The sequence below is a fragment of the Cucurbita moschata genome, unplaced genomic scaffold, assembly GCF_002738365.1.
Source record: "Cucurbita moschata cultivar Rifu unplaced genomic scaffold, Cmos_1.0 Cmo_Scf00023, whole genome shotgun sequence".
NCBI classification, from domain to species: domain Eukaryota; kingdom Viridiplantae; phylum Streptophyta; class Magnoliopsida; order Cucurbitales; family Cucurbitaceae; genus Cucurbita; species Cucurbita moschata.
In genome coordinates this window covers 1,931,049-1,947,048 of record NW_019268539.1, presented here as the reverse complement: position 1 = coordinate 1,947,048, position 16,000 = coordinate 1,931,049, and the positions used below count along the sequence as shown (strand labels likewise).

At 38.8% G+C, this 16,000-nt stretch overlaps 3 protein-coding genes across 5 annotated transcripts; all 3 read left to right on the top strand.

Annotated features, from left to right (window-relative positions):
- Positions 1-1,546: 1,546 nt before the first annotated feature.
- LOC111460165 (two-component response regulator ARR14-like) lies at positions 1,547-7,949 on the top strand. 3 transcript variants are annotated; one of them, XR_002713381.1, is made up of 8 exons: positions 1,547-1,843; positions 2,034-2,246; positions 4,396-4,548; positions 4,658-5,038; positions 6,061-6,137; positions 6,220-7,353; positions 7,469-7,611; positions 7,718-7,949. XR_002713381.1 is itself a non-coding variant. In XM_023103292.1 (7 exons), the coding sequence occupies exons 1-7, from the start codon at positions 1,840-1,842 to the stop codon at positions 7,529-7,531; spliced, it is 2,025 nt and encodes a 674-aa protein (XP_022959060.1). In that variant the 5' UTR covers positions 1,547-1,839; the 3' UTR covers positions 7,532-7,945. The 3 variants fall into 3 exon arrangements, 2 of the variants coding, with proteins under 2 accessions (XP_022959060.1, XP_022959061.1); XM_023103292.1 differs by having other exon boundaries at positions 7,469-7,945; XM_023103293.1 differs by lacking the exons at positions 1,547-1,843; positions 2,034-2,246 and having other exon boundaries at positions 4,445-4,548; positions 4,629-5,038; positions 7,469-7,945.
- A 1,485-nt stretch (positions 7,950-9,434) lies between these two features.
- Positions 9,435-13,175, top strand: LOC111460238 (importin subunit alpha-1-like). The gene is made up of 12 exons (XM_023103398.1): positions 9,435-9,483; positions 9,589-9,850; positions 10,064-10,160; positions 10,263-10,354; positions 10,438-10,569; positions 10,672-10,857; positions 10,951-11,114; positions 11,208-11,286; positions 11,585-11,713; positions 11,901-12,028; positions 12,107-12,502; positions 12,611-13,175. The coding sequence occupies exons 2-11, from the start codon at positions 9,641-9,643 to the stop codon at positions 12,480-12,482; spliced, it is 1,593 nt and encodes a 530-aa protein (XP_022959166.1). The 5' UTR covers positions 9,435-9,483; positions 9,589-9,640; the 3' UTR covers positions 12,483-12,502; positions 12,611-13,175.
- A 1,619-nt stretch (positions 13,176-14,794) lies between these two features.
- LOC111460239 (GATA transcription factor 16-like) lies at positions 14,795-16,000 on the top strand. The gene is made up of 3 exons (XM_023103399.1): positions 14,795-15,263; positions 15,362-15,496; positions 15,608-16,000. Exons 1-3 carry the CDS (start codon positions 15,243-15,245, stop codon positions 15,878-15,880), a joined length of 429 nt encoding a protein of 142 aa, XP_022959167.1. The 5' UTR covers positions 14,795-15,242; the 3' UTR covers positions 15,881-16,000.

Genomic DNA, 16,000 nt, shown 5'->3' with positions numbered 1-16,000 from the left:
AGAGCATATGGGAACCAAACATATGTTATCTTCCACAAAGCCGAAAGGACAGATGGCCGCTGAGGGAAGCACAGGTGGATGTATTGGTAAGCATATAATAATCTATAGCTTGTCAGGGACAGCGGAGAGCAACTTGACGGGTAGCTTTGGCCTGAAACCACTGCAAAATAATTAATTAATTATTTATTGTTTTGTTGTTTTATATTATAATATTATTTCTAATTGATAGACTCGGACAACCCCTGCAAGTTGGGTCTTCTCTTCACGGGGATTCCCTTTGGAGCACGTGGAATTTATTTTTATTATTTTTATTATTTCATTTCACTGTTCTGTTCAATATTTTTAAATTTTTTATTGTGTCTATTAGCTTTTTAAAAGTTAAATATATCTTTAGATGTATTTCATTTTCAATTTCTTTTAAATCAATATATTAGATATTTAATGTCTATACATCTATTGGATAGGAGTGTTCATATAACCTGGAACTCGATCGTGTTAGATTCTTTATTATTATTATTTTATTTATTTATGTTTGGGTTGAATTGAATTTTTAGAAAAAAATCGAAAATTTTGGTCGATTAATGAGTTATTTCTTTCTGGACCAACCTAAAAATAGAGTTACAATCCAACCTTACTTTTAAAAACTATTATGAAAATTAAAACATTTTCCGGGGTTTTTATGTTAGGAATCACTATTCTCCACAATGGTATGATATTATCCGCTTTGAGCATAAGCTCTCGTGGCTTTGCTTTGGGCTTCCTCAAAATGCCTCATACCAATAGAGATAGTATTCTTCGCTTATAAACTCATGATCTTCACTCCCAATAATTCTCAACAATCCTCCCCTCGAACAAAGTACACCATAAGCCTCTGAAGCTCTTGAATAGCCTCTCCTTAATCGAGGCTCGACTTATTTCTCTGAAGCCCTCGAACAAACTACACCCTTTGTTCGACACTTTAGTCACTTTTGACTACACCTTCGAGGCTCACAATTCTTTGTTTGATATTTGAGAATTCTATTGACATGACTAAGTTTAGGACATGGCTCTGATACCATGTTAGGAATCACGACTCTCTACAATGGTATGATATTGTCCACTTTGAGCATACGCTCTCATGACTTTGCGATGGGCTTCCCCAAAAGGCCTCATACCAATGGAGATAGTATTCCTCGCTTATAAACCCATGATCTTCACTCCTAATAATCTTCAACATATTAATTATATATTGTGATTTGTGAATGATTGATATTTGAGTTTTATAATAAACAAATAGAAAAAATAGTTAAAAAAAGAAACGACCCGAAATGCAAAATAGGGAAAGTTGTATTGTGAAATCTATTTGGATTATGCGACACCCACTTGAAATTTTGGGGGTCGAGCTTTAATTTTTTTGTTTTAAGGACAATGTTGAGAATGGAAGGTTAAGATTCTCCTCATAATGGTGCAATTGGGTGTCGATTTAGCAAGTCAATTGCACCATTATAAACTGACCTCAAATTGGATCATCAATCGAACTGGAAAGAATGTTAATTTCTTCATCATTGTATGTGTCAGACATCCTGATTGAAATTTTGTTTAGTGTCAAAAGCTCAAGTCTGTTCTTTTTTTCTTCATTATTTCTTGTTATCTCGAGTTAAAAGTCCTGTGGAGAGGAAGCTTTAGCCAATGGATTTGGCTATTAAAAGCAAGGCATTTGTAGGTATTGCTTTCTGTTTATAGCGGATAAAGTGGACTGCAGTGGTAGAAAAGCAGCAAACAGTTCAACTATTGGAGGACAAAGCTAGGTGAGGCGAGAGAAAGGCCATATACAGATGGAGAACAAAAACAATTGGGTTCATGGGTCAGTTGCTTCTTCGCTCTTCTGGATCCATTTTTATGAGTACAATTCTTGCTACCCTTAGAAACAATCAAGAACCCTAATGAACTCAAATCCATCTCAGAATTTGATCTTCAAGCAGTGAAACAGATGGGTTTTGTGAATTTGGGGATCAATCTTCTGAAGCTGTAGTTGTTTTTGGGTTTTTTCTTAGCTCTCTTTTGCTTGTGGGGATATTTGAGCCTTTGGGGAATGGATCCCAGCCACACGAAGGGTACGATGCCTACTTCCACTTCAATTTCTGCTAGAAAGGCTGCCGATATGGGTTGTGATCAGTTCCCGGCGGGCCTTCGCGTCCTGGTTGTGGATGATGATCCTACCTGTCTCAGGATCTTGGAAAAGATGCTGCAGAATTGCTGCTATGCCGGTTTGTTGTCAATTCCACACTTCCTTTTTCTTCTCTCTTTCTTGAATTCTCTGCTTTTTCTTTTAATTTTTCTGCTTTGTTCTTCCATTTTTAGGAGTTTATATGGCATGTTTGCTGTTTGCAGAGAGTTTGTTATCAATTCCTAATGAATTTTAGATCGTTTTTAAGGAAATTTTAAGTTTAGGGTTGCTTCTGACCTCGAATTTCTGCTTGTTTTAGATCACTACACCCTTTTTTTCCCCCTCAGCTTGTTTTCCTATTTGATGGATAACAGAGATTACATTAAATTCTGCTATTTATCTTGCTTGCTTCTGGAGCTATCATTTCAGTACTCTAAATTTAGGATCCTTTTGTGGTTCAGGTCCTCTCATTCAAAATCAATTTATTATTTGATTTTTGTGAGATCCCATATGGGTCCGAGAGGGGAACGAACCATTTCTTATAAGGGTGTGGAAACCTCTCCCTAACATACGCGGAAAGCTCAAGAGAACAATATCTACTAGCGGTGGGTTTGGGAGATTCCATATTGGTCGGAGAGGGGAACGAAACGTTCCTTACAAGGGTGTGGAAACCTCTCCCTAACTTACGCGGAAAGCCCAAGAGGACAATATCTACTAGCGGTGGGTTTGGAGATCCCCATATCGGCCGGAGAGGGGAACGAAGCATTCCTTACAAGGGTGTGGAAACCTCTCCCTAACATACGCGGAAAGCCCAAAAAGAATAATATCTACTAGCGGTGGGTTTGGGAGATCCCATATCGGTCAGAGAGGGGAACGAAGCATTCCTTATAAGGGTGTGGAAATCTCTCCCTAACAAACGCGGAAAGCCCAAGAGGACAATATCTACTAGCGGTGGGTTTGGGAGATCCCATATCGGTCAGAGAGGGGAACGAACCATTCCTTATAAGGGTGTGGAAATCTCTCCCTAACATACGCGGAAAGCCCAAGAGGACAATATCTACTAGTGGTGGGTTTGGAGATCCCCATATCGGCCGGAGAGGGGAACGAAGCATTCCTTACAAGGGTGTGGAAACCTCTCCCTAACATACGCGGAAAGCCCAAAAAGAATAATATCTACTAGCGGTGGGTTTGGGAGATCCCATATCGGTCAGAGAGGGGAACGAAGCATTCCTTATAAGGGTGTGGAAATCTCTCCCTAACAAACGCGGAAAGCCCAAGAGGACAATATCTACTAGCGGTGGGTTTGGGAGATCCCATATCGGTCAGAGAGGGGAACGAACCATTCCTTATAAGGGTGTGGAAATCTCTCCCTAACATACGCGGAAAGCCCAAGAGGACAATATCTACTAGTGGTGGGTTTGGAGATCCCCATATCGGCCGGAGAGGGGAACGAAGCATTCCTTACAAGGGTGTGGAAACCTCTCCCTAACATACGCGGAAAGCCCAAAAAGAATAATATCTACTAGCGGTGGGTTTGGGAGATCCCATATCGGTCAGAGAGGGGAACGAACCATTTCTTATAAGGGTGTGGAAATCTCTCCCTAACATACGCGGAAAGCCCAAAAAGAATAATATCTACTAGCGGTGGGTTTGGGAGATCCCATATCGGTCAGAGAGGGGAACGAACCATTCCTTATAAGGGTGTGGAAATCTCTCCCTAACATACGCGGAAAGCCCAAAAAGAATAATATCTACTAGCGGTGGGTTTGGAGATCCCCATATCGGCCGGAGAGGGGAACGAAGCATTCCTTACAAGGGTGTGGAAACCTCTCCCTAACATACGCGGAAAGCCCAAAAAGAATAATATCTACTAGCGGTGGGTTTGGGAGATCCCATATCGGTTGGAGAGGGGAACAAAGCATTCCTTACAAGGGTGTGGAAACTTCTCTCTAACATACGCGGAAAGCCAGCCCAAGAGGACAATATCTACTAGCGGTGGGTTTGGGAGATCCCATATCGGTCGGAGACGGGAACGAAGCATTCCTTATAAGGGTGTGGAAACCTCTCCCTAACATACGCGAAAAGCCCAAAAAGGACAATATCTACTAGCGGTGTGTTTGAGCGGATACAATTTTACACTTGGAAACTCAATTTTCATACCATCGAAATCAATTTTGAAGGATTAAAAGTATGTGATTGTACAACAAATCATCGATAGTTAATATGGTGTTTATGGGGTTTGATTACAGTGACGAAATGCAATCGGGCTGAGATTGCATTATCCATGCTTCGTGAGAACAAAAATGGATTTGATATTGTGTTAAGCGATGTGCATATGCCTGACATGGATGGATTCAAACTTCTAGAGCAAGTTGGTCTGGAGATGGATTTGCCTGTTATCAGTGAGTAACATGGTTTAGATGTTTTTACTGAATCTTTGAATGCTAACTTATATAATTATATGGTTTATATAATTTTGCAGACTAATATTGGAGACATGTGATTGTACAGTGATGTCAGCAGATGATGGAAAGAATGTTGTGATGAAGGGAGTGATTCATGGTGCTTGCGACTACCTGATCAAACCGGTTCGAATCGAAGCGCTCAAGAACATATGGCAACATGTGGTTCGGAAGAGAAAGAGCGAATGGAAGGATTTAGAGCAATCCGGAAGCATGGACGATGGAGATCGGGATCAAAATGTATCTGAAGGTGCAAATTATTCATCTTCGGCGTATGATGGAAGTTGGAACAGCTCGAAGAGGAAGAGGGATGCTGAAGAAGAGCTCGAGGAGAGGGACGATACATCGGCGTTAAAGAAGCCGAGGGTGGTATGGTCAGTTGAGCTCCATCAACAATTTGTCATAGCAGTTGATCAGCTAGGCATTGACAGTATGTTTTCTCTTCTATTCCTTCTTATTCTTTTTGTCAAACGTATTACTATCTTTTTTAAATTTGTGTCGGATAGACCTATGAACGGTAAAAAGTTTCTGAAAAGTCTCTAAACTTTTGATTCTGTCTACGAGTCTCCATACTTTGAAAAGTGTCTTGTAGGTTGCCGAACTTTCTATTTTTGTATCTCATTAGTTGTAACGGCCCAACCCCACCGCTAACAGATATTGTTCTCTTTGGGTTTTCCCTTTCGGATTTCCCCTCAAGATTTTTAAAACACCTCTGTTAGGGAGAGGTTTCCACACCCTTATAAAGAATGCTTCGTTCTTCTCCCCAATCGATGTGGAATCTCACAATCCACCTCCCTTCAAGGCCTAGCGTCCTCTGACACTCATTCCTTTCTCCAATTGATATGGGACCCCCCAATCCACCCCCTTTGAGGTTCAGCCTCCTCGCTGGCACATCGTTTGGTATCTGGCTCTAATACCATTTGTTACAGTCCAAACCCACTGCTAGCCGATATTGTCCTTTTTGGGCTTTTCCTTTCGAGCTTTCTCTCGAGGTTTTTAAAACACATCTGCTAGGGAAAGATTTCCACACCCTTATAAAAAATGCTCCGTTCTTCTCCTCAACCGATGTGAAATCTCACATTAGCCCTTGAACTTTCAATTTTATTTCTAACATCCTTGATCTATTAGACAATTTTGAAGATTCACAGACCTATTGGACACAATATTTAACAAATTTGTTGGTTTTATAAAAATATTGAACGTGCCAGAGATGTATTAGACACAAAAGATCAAAAGTTTAAGGACCTATTAGATATTTTCTAAAGTTAAGGTACTTATGATATGAGCGTTTCTAGAATTAAACTTATAATTTAACGTAAGAACACATCCATTGCTGCTATGTTCCCATTTTCTTAAAGCATTCCTTTTTATCTTATTTTGTGTTTGTTTGAAAGTTTGATGAATCAATAATCATTTGTTGGCTATGTTTTCAATCTTGTTTTGAAAATACAGAGGCTGTCCCTAAAAAGATACTGGAGTTGATGAACGTTCCGGGGCTTTCTCGAGAAAACGTTGCGAGTCACCTTCAGGTATAAATTTTTTTGAAGGGCTCTTTGTTGTGTCTAACAGAATAGGTATCTGAATTGTTGTATTTATTTGATGGTTCTGTAGAAATATCGCTTATATCTTAGAAGGCTTAGTGGAGTATCGCCACATCCAAGTAATCTGAACAATTCTTTTATGAACCCTCAAGATCATCCTCCTTTTGGGTCAATGGCTTCATCATACAATGGCATTGATCTTCAGACGCTTTTGGTCACCGGTCAACTCTCGCCGCAAAGTCTCGCTGCCCTCCAAGCCACCGGACTTCGTCGACCTACCGCGAAATCTAGCTTACCGATGGCCCTTGTTGATCAGAACAACATATTCAGCTTTGAAAATCCAAAGCTGAGGTTTGGTGAGGACCAAACACAACACCTGAACAACACTAAACCTGTAAGCTTGTTTCATGGGATTCCAACAAAAATGGAGCCAAAGCAGCTTGCCAATATGCAGCACCCTTCTGTGCAGACTCAGAGGAACATGAACATGAACATGAACATGAACATGAACATGGCACTCAATATCAAGAGCGAACATGGTGGCACTCAGCTAATGCATTTGTCTCAGCAGCAAACTGTAGGACAGACTCTAAATAACTCTAATGTTACCCACCTACCTGGAATTCCATCGACATTAAGGAACCTGATCATATCAGGTAGCGTTACAACGGGAAACGGGACTGCTGATAATAGCCACGGACCTCGATACAACCTAGTTTCGCCCACGTCGGTTATGGTGAACTATCCAATGAGCCAAACCACAGAAGTGTTTCAAGAAGAAATGAACTCAAATCTAAAAGTATCGAGCGGAGTAATGTCGAGTTATGGTGTTTTTAGTGACTTGCATATGCAGAAATCCCATGACTGGGATTCTCAAAATGTAAGCACTTTGGCCTTTGGTACTCCACACCATGGAAACTTCATTCACCATAGCTTTGATATCTCACCCTCATCTTTGATTCATCACGGTTTTCCTTCAAGCCAAACAAATGGAGAGAATCATAACTCATCAGTCAATGGGAAGACGAACTTTTCGTTTTTGGATTCAACTCAACCCGGGATTCCTCAAAGTGTCGACCATAACTCGTTTTTCGATCCCGGGGAGGTCAAGAACCAGATCATCCCTGATGCAAGCTATCAAACCGACCTGTTATCTGAGGACTTTGGCCAGGATGAACTTCTTGGTGTCTTTCTCAAACAAGAAGTTAGTTTTGTCTTCTGTTTTTTTCCTTGTTATGAATATTTTGTTTGATTGTTCTGAAAACTGGAATTCTTACCATATATCATCGTTAACTCGATCGATGTTTTCTGTTTCCCAGCAACAAGAAGACAACGGATCGGTCGACTTTAGCGGATACCAAACGGAGAATATTTGTGTTTAGAAAGCTTCTTGGTTTTGTTCCCCATCACTTTGTTGTAACTCTCAAGATCAAAGTACTCCCACATTAGACAACAGAGAGAGGTAGTTCATCATTCTTGTCAACAAGTTCATTGTGAATAGTATGCTTAGCTTAGCTTTAGTTGCAACTTTGAAATGTCAAATTTCAATCTTTAGCAATCTTCCTCAGAATGCTCACACAAAAAGATGCAAATCTTTCGCCAAGTACGGTTGGCATTCGAAGCCCGAATCACGATGTGTGTGAAACTATTTGGTTATAACGGGCAGATCGCTCGATCGTCGATGCTAAGCTCGGCTCAGCTCCATTGCAGTGGGACCTTTTAGGAGATTTCTCATCTCTCTAATTAAAACCTCATGAAAAATCATCTTCAATGTAAATATTCTTCTTGTTTGTTTACGTTTATGTTCTTGTTTTTCTTGTTCTTGCAGCTTCTCTTAGATTCTCATCTACTTTTCCCACAAATGTATGATGATGAATTATTTTGACTTCTGCCCAGATTATTCCCCTGTAATGTGTGTGATTTGATGGTAAAGATCAAGATAAAGATCAACTAATGCTTCAACACGACCCCTTACAATTCCCGAATGTTTCCTACTTTAACCAATACTTAGTTTGACCCTGAGATTGGGGTTTGAAACCAAACTTCTCCTTACGAGACTAGATGGGTCGATTCAGGTGAGATCCAATATAGATCCAACTTTCTATTCATTCGTGGGATCCGAGCAGTCTGGGGGGACCACCTCAGCTCCTCTCTTCTCGAGAATCCATACATCCCTTATCAGTATATGGACAGATATCTCCAGAGCACAAGTTTAGGTTCGGCCTCAAGGGAAAAATAAAACAGAGCATCTAACAATGTAGTTTCCTACTTTAACCAATAGTTAGCAAACACGAGAAAAAAATAGAATGGAATTAGTATAAAGTTTGTTTAGGCGAACAAGTCGAAGATGATTCAATAATTATTTACATTGTCATGATCCAAAATAGTATTAAAGTTTGTTATGTTATTTATTATTTACTATATACAAAACAATGACTTACATTTCAAAATTTTAAGTGGTTTATAATATTTATTATCTCATTAATTTAAATATTAAATGCAATTATAGTAAACTAAAATATTGAAACCTAAATTAATTATATCTCTTATCATCATATCTAATATCTATTTATTATATATAAATAGACTATATTTGTTATCATAAACTCATCAATAAAAATATATATTAATTTTAAAATATTGATTTTTTTTTTTTTTTTTTGCCAATGTTTTTTATTTAGATAAATGATTTTTTATAATTATTTTTAAATCAATTTGCAATGAAGAAGACGAGAGGAGTAACTCGCTATCTCTATGAATATTGTGAGATAATTTTATCAGTCGATGTGAAATCCTCAACACGCCCTTCAATATTGTGCCTTTTGGGTCTAATAAATTTGTGAAATTTAAAAACTATCGAATAGGTTGGTTACGTAAGGGGAGACCCATCTCGAGCTTCGTTAAATTAGTAGTGAAATTTGAAAAATTGCAACCCAGAAAAGGATGAAGCGGCTTAATGTAGTCCTAAAGTGCCCGAGAGGAGAAAGACAAACGTCGGGATTCTAATTGCAGTTCATCCTATGACTTATTAGACTTACCATCGAAAATGTGAGAGCTTATTAGATACAAAATCGAAAATCTTAAAAATATACCAAATTAAAATTTTAGAATATAATCTATATTAAACAAATACAAAATTAAGAAAATAATAATAATAATCATGGAAGAAATATATTAACAGGACTGAAATGGCAATTTAAAAAAAAAAAAATTTATTAATTTGATATAATTATATATTATTTTTTATTTTTTATTTTCTGAAACCATCGATCTATATAAATTTGTCCGAACTCTTGACCACTCCTTTTAGTCTGTATTTCGAATACAAAACAAGGTTCGGTTCTAGGATTTCAATTATTGTCGTTGCTAGGGTTTTTCTTGATTCCGGCGATTCCGATCATTTTTTGAATTTCTTTCTGTAAATTGCGATTTCTGTTAGGGTTTTGGAATCGAGCACTCGAAGCAATCCGAAGTTAATCGTCGAAGAAGCCATGTCGTTGAGGCCGACTGCTAGAACCGAGGTTCGACGGAACCGGTATAAGGTTTCTGTCGATGCCGAAGAGGGCCGACGCCGGCGAGAAGATAATATGGTGGAGATCAGGAAGAGTAAACGCGAAGAGAGCCTTCAGAAGAAGCGTAGGGAAGGCCTTCAAGCACAGCAATTTCCTTCTCCTGTCCTTACATCCACTGTCGAGAAGAAGGTATTGTCGCATTCGATTGTTTCAATTTCCGTTTCTATCTGCTTGTACACGTTACTCTGTCCATTGTGTTGGTTGTAAATGATCTCGGATCTATGTGTGATTCTTGAGGTTTTGGTATCTGATCTTTCGAACCTTTGAACTTTTCCTTAAGGAGTTATGGATGTGGATATTAGGGGTTTTATGATTTAGGGGTTATTTGGTCTTTGGTTGCAGTTAGAGAGCCTTCCGTCTATGGTTGCGGGGGTCTGGTCTGATAATAGCAATCTTCAGCTGGAAGCAACAACTCAGTTTCGGAAATTACTTTCGATCGGTACTTTTTGTGCATTACACTGTGTAATATGTTTGTTTTCTTGTTCGTCTTCTTTTGATATGAAAGTTTATATCGTTTTGATTACTGTATTGACGATTGCAGAACGAAGCCCTCCCATTGAGGAAGTGATTCAATCTGGAGTTGTTCCGCGTTTTGTAGAATTTCTTGTGAGGGAGGATTTCCCTCAACTTCAGGTTTTAATTACATTCTTTCTAAGTGGGCTTGAATTCATATCAACTGTTCTCTTTGTAATGACTTGGATGAATGTCACCTGAAGTTCGAGGCTGCTTGGGCGCTCACAAACATAGCATCTGGGACCTCAGAACACACAAAGGTGGTTATTGATCATGGTGCAGTGCCAATTTTTGTTAAGCTACTCGCTTCTCCTAGTGATGATGTCCGAGAGCAGGTATATCTTAGAACTTGGTCAAACTGTGAGTGTTTTTTTTGTGTGCCCCGTTGTTTCTGGATGGAATATTAAACTTGAAGAACATGGTTTCTGAATTTGTAGGCTGTTTGGGCCTTGGGCAATGTTGCTGGAGATTCACCTACTTGTCGTGATCTTGTCCTCCGCCATGGAGCTTTGGTTCCACTTCTTTCACAGTTGAATGAACATGCTAAGCTTTCCATGTTGAGAAATGCAACTTGGACACTTTCAAACTTCTGCAGGGGCAAGCCACAACCTCCATTCGATCAGGTTACCTTTTGTAATTACAGTGAAGTTTGAGATTTAAATGTTTCCATCGTTCTTCCTTTGCTTATGTATAACCTTTGAATTTGTCTTGGACAGGTAAAGCCAGCTCTTCCAGCTCTTGAGCGCCTAGTTCACTCAAATGATGAAGAAGTTCTTACGGATGCCTGCTGGGCACTCTCTTATCTATCTGATGGTACTAATGATAAAATCCAAACCGTGATCGAGGCAGGGGTGTGCGGACGACTTGTACAACTCCTATTGTAAGCATATATCTTGCACGTACAAGTTTTATCTGTATGACATTGCTCCCTTTTCATTTTTCTTATTTTGGAATCATGTAATTGTTACTTCAGACATCCTTCGCCATCAGTCCTCATTCCTGCCCTTCGCACAGTAGGGAATATTGTGACCGGAGATGACATTCAAACTCAGGTATGAATGCAGATTTCCATACCAATCACAGCTATTTTAACTCACTTTCATATACATTAGATCCACAATGTGTGTAATTTCAAGAATGCTATAGATCTAGATTAGCTCTCTAGTATTTTGGGTATGTTTTAAATCTCATCTCTAAGTTTTCTTCTCGATATATGAAGTAAATACAGCAAAAAGAGAAACAAACTGTAATTATGACTGTATAACTGGAGTTTGTATACTGTTATTGCCTTGTTTATGTTGATACATCTGTGTATGATTTCATCATTTGTCTGATTGTTTATCTTATCAGTGTATAATTAATGACGGTGCGCTTCCATGCCTTCTGAGCTTATTGACTCACAATCATAAAAAGAGTATCAAGAAAGAAGCTTGCTGGACGATATCTAACATCACTGCCGGAAACAAGGAACAAATCCAGGTAAGATTGGGCTTTTTTTTTATGTTTAGCAACGTCAACCATGCTAATCGAACTTAGGATTTGTGTATTTGACTTGGTCTATAGTTTTGAACGGAAATTATGTCAATTACTGTAATCTCTGCCTGTTAATTACTGATTCCTCGGCCGACTTGCGAGATTAAACCTAAGATATGTGTCCATTATGCAGGCTGTCATTGAAGCTGGTTTAATACCTCCACTAGTCAATTTGCTTCAAAATGCAGAGTTTGATATAAAGAAAGAGGCTGCATGGGCAATTTCAAATGCAACATCTGGTGGCTCTCATGAGCAAATTAAGTAAGTCGTGTCAGAAGCTTCGTTCTCCCCCATCTCGGGATTTTCTTATTTTTATTGACCACCTTTCTTTCTGTACAGGTACCTTGTCAGTCAAGGGTGCATCAAACCATTGTGTGATCTTCTTGTATGCCCAGATCCAAGGATTGTTACGGTCTGTTTAGAGGGGCTAGAGAACATTTTGAAGGTTGGAGAAGCCGAAAAGAATCTGGGTACCAATGGAGACGTTAATATATACGCACAGATGATCGACGATGCTGAGGGTTTAGAAAAGATTGAAAATCTCCAGAGTCATGACAACCATGAAATCTATGAGAAGGCTGTTAAAATACTCGAGACGTATTGGTTGGAGGAAGAGGACGAGTCGTTGCCCACAACTGATGGTGGGGATCAGCCTGGTTTCCGCTTTGGTGGTAACGAACTTCCAGTTCCTTCTGGTGGGTTCAACTTTAGTTGAAGGCTTGAAGGATATGATAGGTATGCTGGCCATCACCTTTACTTTAAAACTACATCAATTTCTTAAGGTTTAGATGATAAGTGCTATATGTGTCAATGTAATTGCTTCATTATTTACTTGAATTGCAGCACTTTTGATGATACGAAGGGAGAGTAGTACATGTGTCGGCTCACAAGCTTATATTTCGAGGTCGATTGGATTCAATTCGGGTCCAATCTTGGCATCTTAATATCGAGTTTTTAGTTTGGTCTGGTCTCGTCGAGTTTACATTGTGTTCAAGGAGATGCTTAAAGAGGCAGAGTTTGGTTCGACGACGGCCAAAACAATCATATTGGGAAAAGGTAGGTCGTTTTGGCAAGAAGTCGTAGCACGTGATCACAAAATATATCTGCATTGTACCATGTAATAATAATTTGCAAAACTGGGCATTATGGGTTGCATCATAAGCATTTTATTTGTACTTAGTTGGGATGGGTCTGGTAGCAGGGTGTTCTTTTTGTTCCTTTTTTCTTCTCATTTTTGCATCAGAGTCTGTCATTTTTTGTTCTTTACCATATTTTGGTCATTCACCATTGTTGTTTTTACTGCCAATTGCTTAGGAGTTGGGATTTGTTTCAGACTTTTCGAGTGAATATAGTATTTTTATTATATACTTCCTTATCGTAAGGAAAGAAATCGGCGCTTTTGTACTTTTATCTGATGCACGTGATGAGCTCGTTCAAGTATTTATCTGGTGTCTTAGTTGATGAGCTATGTTCAAATTGTCGTAAAAATGATTCATTGTATAGCATGTGATCTATTTGTTGATCGGGACTTTTGCTTTTGGTAGGTGCTTGTTTTCACTTTGCTCGTGTTTAAGATTTGGTAACATTTAGTAACGCCATTTCGGTACGGTTTTAGTTAGTGAAGAAAGAGTTTTGAGCTCTTCATTTTTATTTAATGTTGTATGTTTTAAAAGAAATAGGTTTCTGTGATCGTCTCCAGATGCTCCTATGTCTTTTGTTCAGTCCTTTTCACTCTCAAATAGTGTCCCATTGGACTCTTGGCCTATGTTTTAGCAACCAGATATGGCCCAAATTGGGCCCTTTGTTGAGTTTTTATTTTTATTTTTTTTTATTATTACAAAATTCATGGGCCCACGTAATTTTAGATCTGCGGTTGGTCCACTTTTTATTGGGATACTTTGGGCCATCGGCCCTTTTTAAATATTGTGGGCCTACTTTAGTATCCCAGATACGGATGTTTCTTGCCGTGTCTATTCATAGTACATTGGCCCTACTCGAGGGAGCTTGAGAACAATATCTGTTAGCTATGGATTTACAAATGATATCAAAGTCGGACCTTGGATGGTATGTTCCACAAGTACACTGGCCCTGAAGGGAGGTGAATTGTGAAATCCTACAAGGCACATGGATACTAGCCCGAAGGGGGGTGAATTGTGAAATCTTACAAGGCACAAGGACATTGGTCCCGAAGAAGGGTGAATTGTGAAATCCTATATCGATTGGAGAGGCCAACGAGGATGCTGGGCCCAAATGGGTGGATTGTGAGATCTAACGTTGATGGGAGAAGGAAACGAATAATTTTTTTTATAAGGATGTGGAAACCTCTCCCTATCAGACATGTTTAAAAAACCTTGAGTGGAAGTCCAAAGAAGACAACATCAACGTGCTTGGGTGATAGATTGTTTAAATGAAAATGATCGAGCTCAACATCAAAAAAAAAAAGTTAAGTGAATATGAAATGGAATAGGAAATGAACATTTTTTTAGACTCAGCTTGAAGACCTAGGGTGATAGATTCGAACCTCAAACCTATGGGTTCTGGCTAATTGAAAGGATTTTCTGATCAACTAAGAGTCATCGATAAATTCAACAACTAAAAGAAAGATAGATCGATATTTTTGGAACCTTACTTTCTTCAACGAAAATGAACATCGATCAAATCAAACTGATTCCTTGAAAAATTTCTCATACGCTCAATTCCTTTTCATTACTTTTAGAATAATTTTTTTAAAAATATATTAATAGGTGTAAACGTTTTATTGATAAATAAAACATAATGGAAGGCTGAAGGAAGGAAAGGTGAATATAGAGAAACATGCGAGAAGCGTTTTTATTTAAATAATAATAATAATAATGATAATAAAAGAATTTGAAATTGAAATATAGCGCGTTTTACATTTTAATATTTAATAATCAAATTTTGGGGGGATTCCTTTTCCAGCATTATTTTGGCGGGTACGTTGAAAGTTGTCTGGGGGTACTTTCGTCATTTTCAAATTTATCGATGGCTAGGGTTTCGTTATCCGGTTGTATATTAAGTCGGTTTTTTTTTCTAACCTAAAGCGGCTGCTAAACCGCGAGCTTCTGTCGGTTCGATTCTTCATCATCATCTTCTTCCTGATCTTGATCTTCTTCCTCTTCTTCTCTCTTTCTTCGTGTCACTGATTGTTCTCACTCTGTTCTTTCTCTCTCTCCCTGCATGTCGGTTTCATCTTTTTCGTCTTCCTCAGATTTCGATTATCTCCTTTTTCACTGTTGTAGTAGTTTCTGTTCATCACATTTTCTGTTCCAGTATTGATTCTCGAGTGCCTTTGTTCGTCTGATCTTCTGTTCAAGCTATCATTTACTTCGTTCGAATTCGATTTTATGACTCCAATTCGTCTCCACCGCTTTCAATCGTCAATATCCGCTTTCCACTTCGAGTTTCCGTGCTTATTTTCTCGTTTCATTTCAGATCTCTGAGATTTCTTCTGAAAATGATGGATCTGATTGAGGAAGTGAGTGATCGCGATTCTCGAGCCTGTTCTTGAGTTGATTTTATTTCTGATCTTGAAATTAAAGAGTACTTATTCTACTGTACTGTACTGGAAAATAGGGATCGGAGTTCAAGGACGCCGAAAACTCTCCGAGGATGTCTTCGCCAGCGGAAAGTGAGCAGAATAAGAAGACCTGCGCCGATTGCGGTACGACGAAGACTCCTCTCTGGCGTGGAGGTCCAGCCGGCCCTAAGGTGATTTCTTCATCTCCATCTCTCTATTTGTTCGAATCTTCTGTTTAGTTCTTCATTTTGCTACTCGATTACTACGATCAGAGCTTACTTTTTCCTTTTTTTTTTTTTCAGTCTCTTTGCAATGCGTGTGGGATCAGAAGCAGGAAAAAGAGAAGATCGCTTCTAGGTTTAAACAGAGGAAGCGAAGCGGAGAGAAAAAGCAAGGGAAGCAGTAACAGAAACAGCAATGGCGGTGGAAATCAGGCAAAATTGGGCGGAGATAGCTTGAAATGGAGATCAACAGCGTTTGGTAGAAAAGATTTAATGCAAAGGAGACAGTTGGGTGAGGAAGAACAAGCTGCTGTTTTACTAATGGCTCTTTCTTATGGATCTGTTTATGCCTGAAATTCTAATATATTGGAATAGCCTTTTTTTTAGCTTTATGATTTCTAGAGTCCTTAACCTTCAACTGTAATGTAGCATTTGCTTCTTCAATGGATTGATTCTCTCTTTTTTTTTCTGTAA

Excerpts from the sequence above, each read along its gene's own strand:
- LOC111460165 (XM_023103292.1), top strand. Across the intron at positions 2,247-4,395 it reads GCAGAATTGCTGCTATGCCG|TGACGAAATGCAATCGGGCT; the intron begins GTTTGTTGTCAA and ends GTTTGATTACAG. Across the intron at positions 5,039-6,060 it reads TGATCAGCTAGGCATTGACA|AGGCTGTCCCTAAAAAGATA; the intron begins GTATGTTTTCTC and ends TTGAAAATACAG.
- LOC111460238 (XM_023103398.1), top strand. The coding sequence starts at position 9,641 with ATGTCGTTGAGGCCGACTGCTAGAACCGAGGTTCGACGGAACCGGTAT. Across the intron at positions 9,851-10,063 it reads CATCCACTGTCGAGAAGAAG|TTAGAGAGCCTTCCGTCTAT; the intron begins GTATTGTCGCAT and ends CTTTGGTTGCAG. Across the intron at positions 10,161-10,262 it reads TCGGAAATTACTTTCGATCG|AACGAAGCCCTCCCATTGAG; the intron begins GTACTTTTTGTG and ends TGACGATTGCAG.
- LOC111460239 (XM_023103399.1), top strand. The coding sequence starts at position 15,243 with ATGATGGATCTGATTGAGGAA. Across the intron at positions 15,264-15,361 it reads TGATGGATCTGATTGAGGAA|GGATCGGAGTTCAAGGACGC; the intron begins GTGAGTGATCGC and ends ACTGGAAAATAG. Across the intron at positions 15,497-15,607 it reads GAGGTCCAGCCGGCCCTAAG|TCTCTTTGCAATGCGTGTGG; the intron begins GTGATTTCTTCA and ends TTTTTTTTTCAG.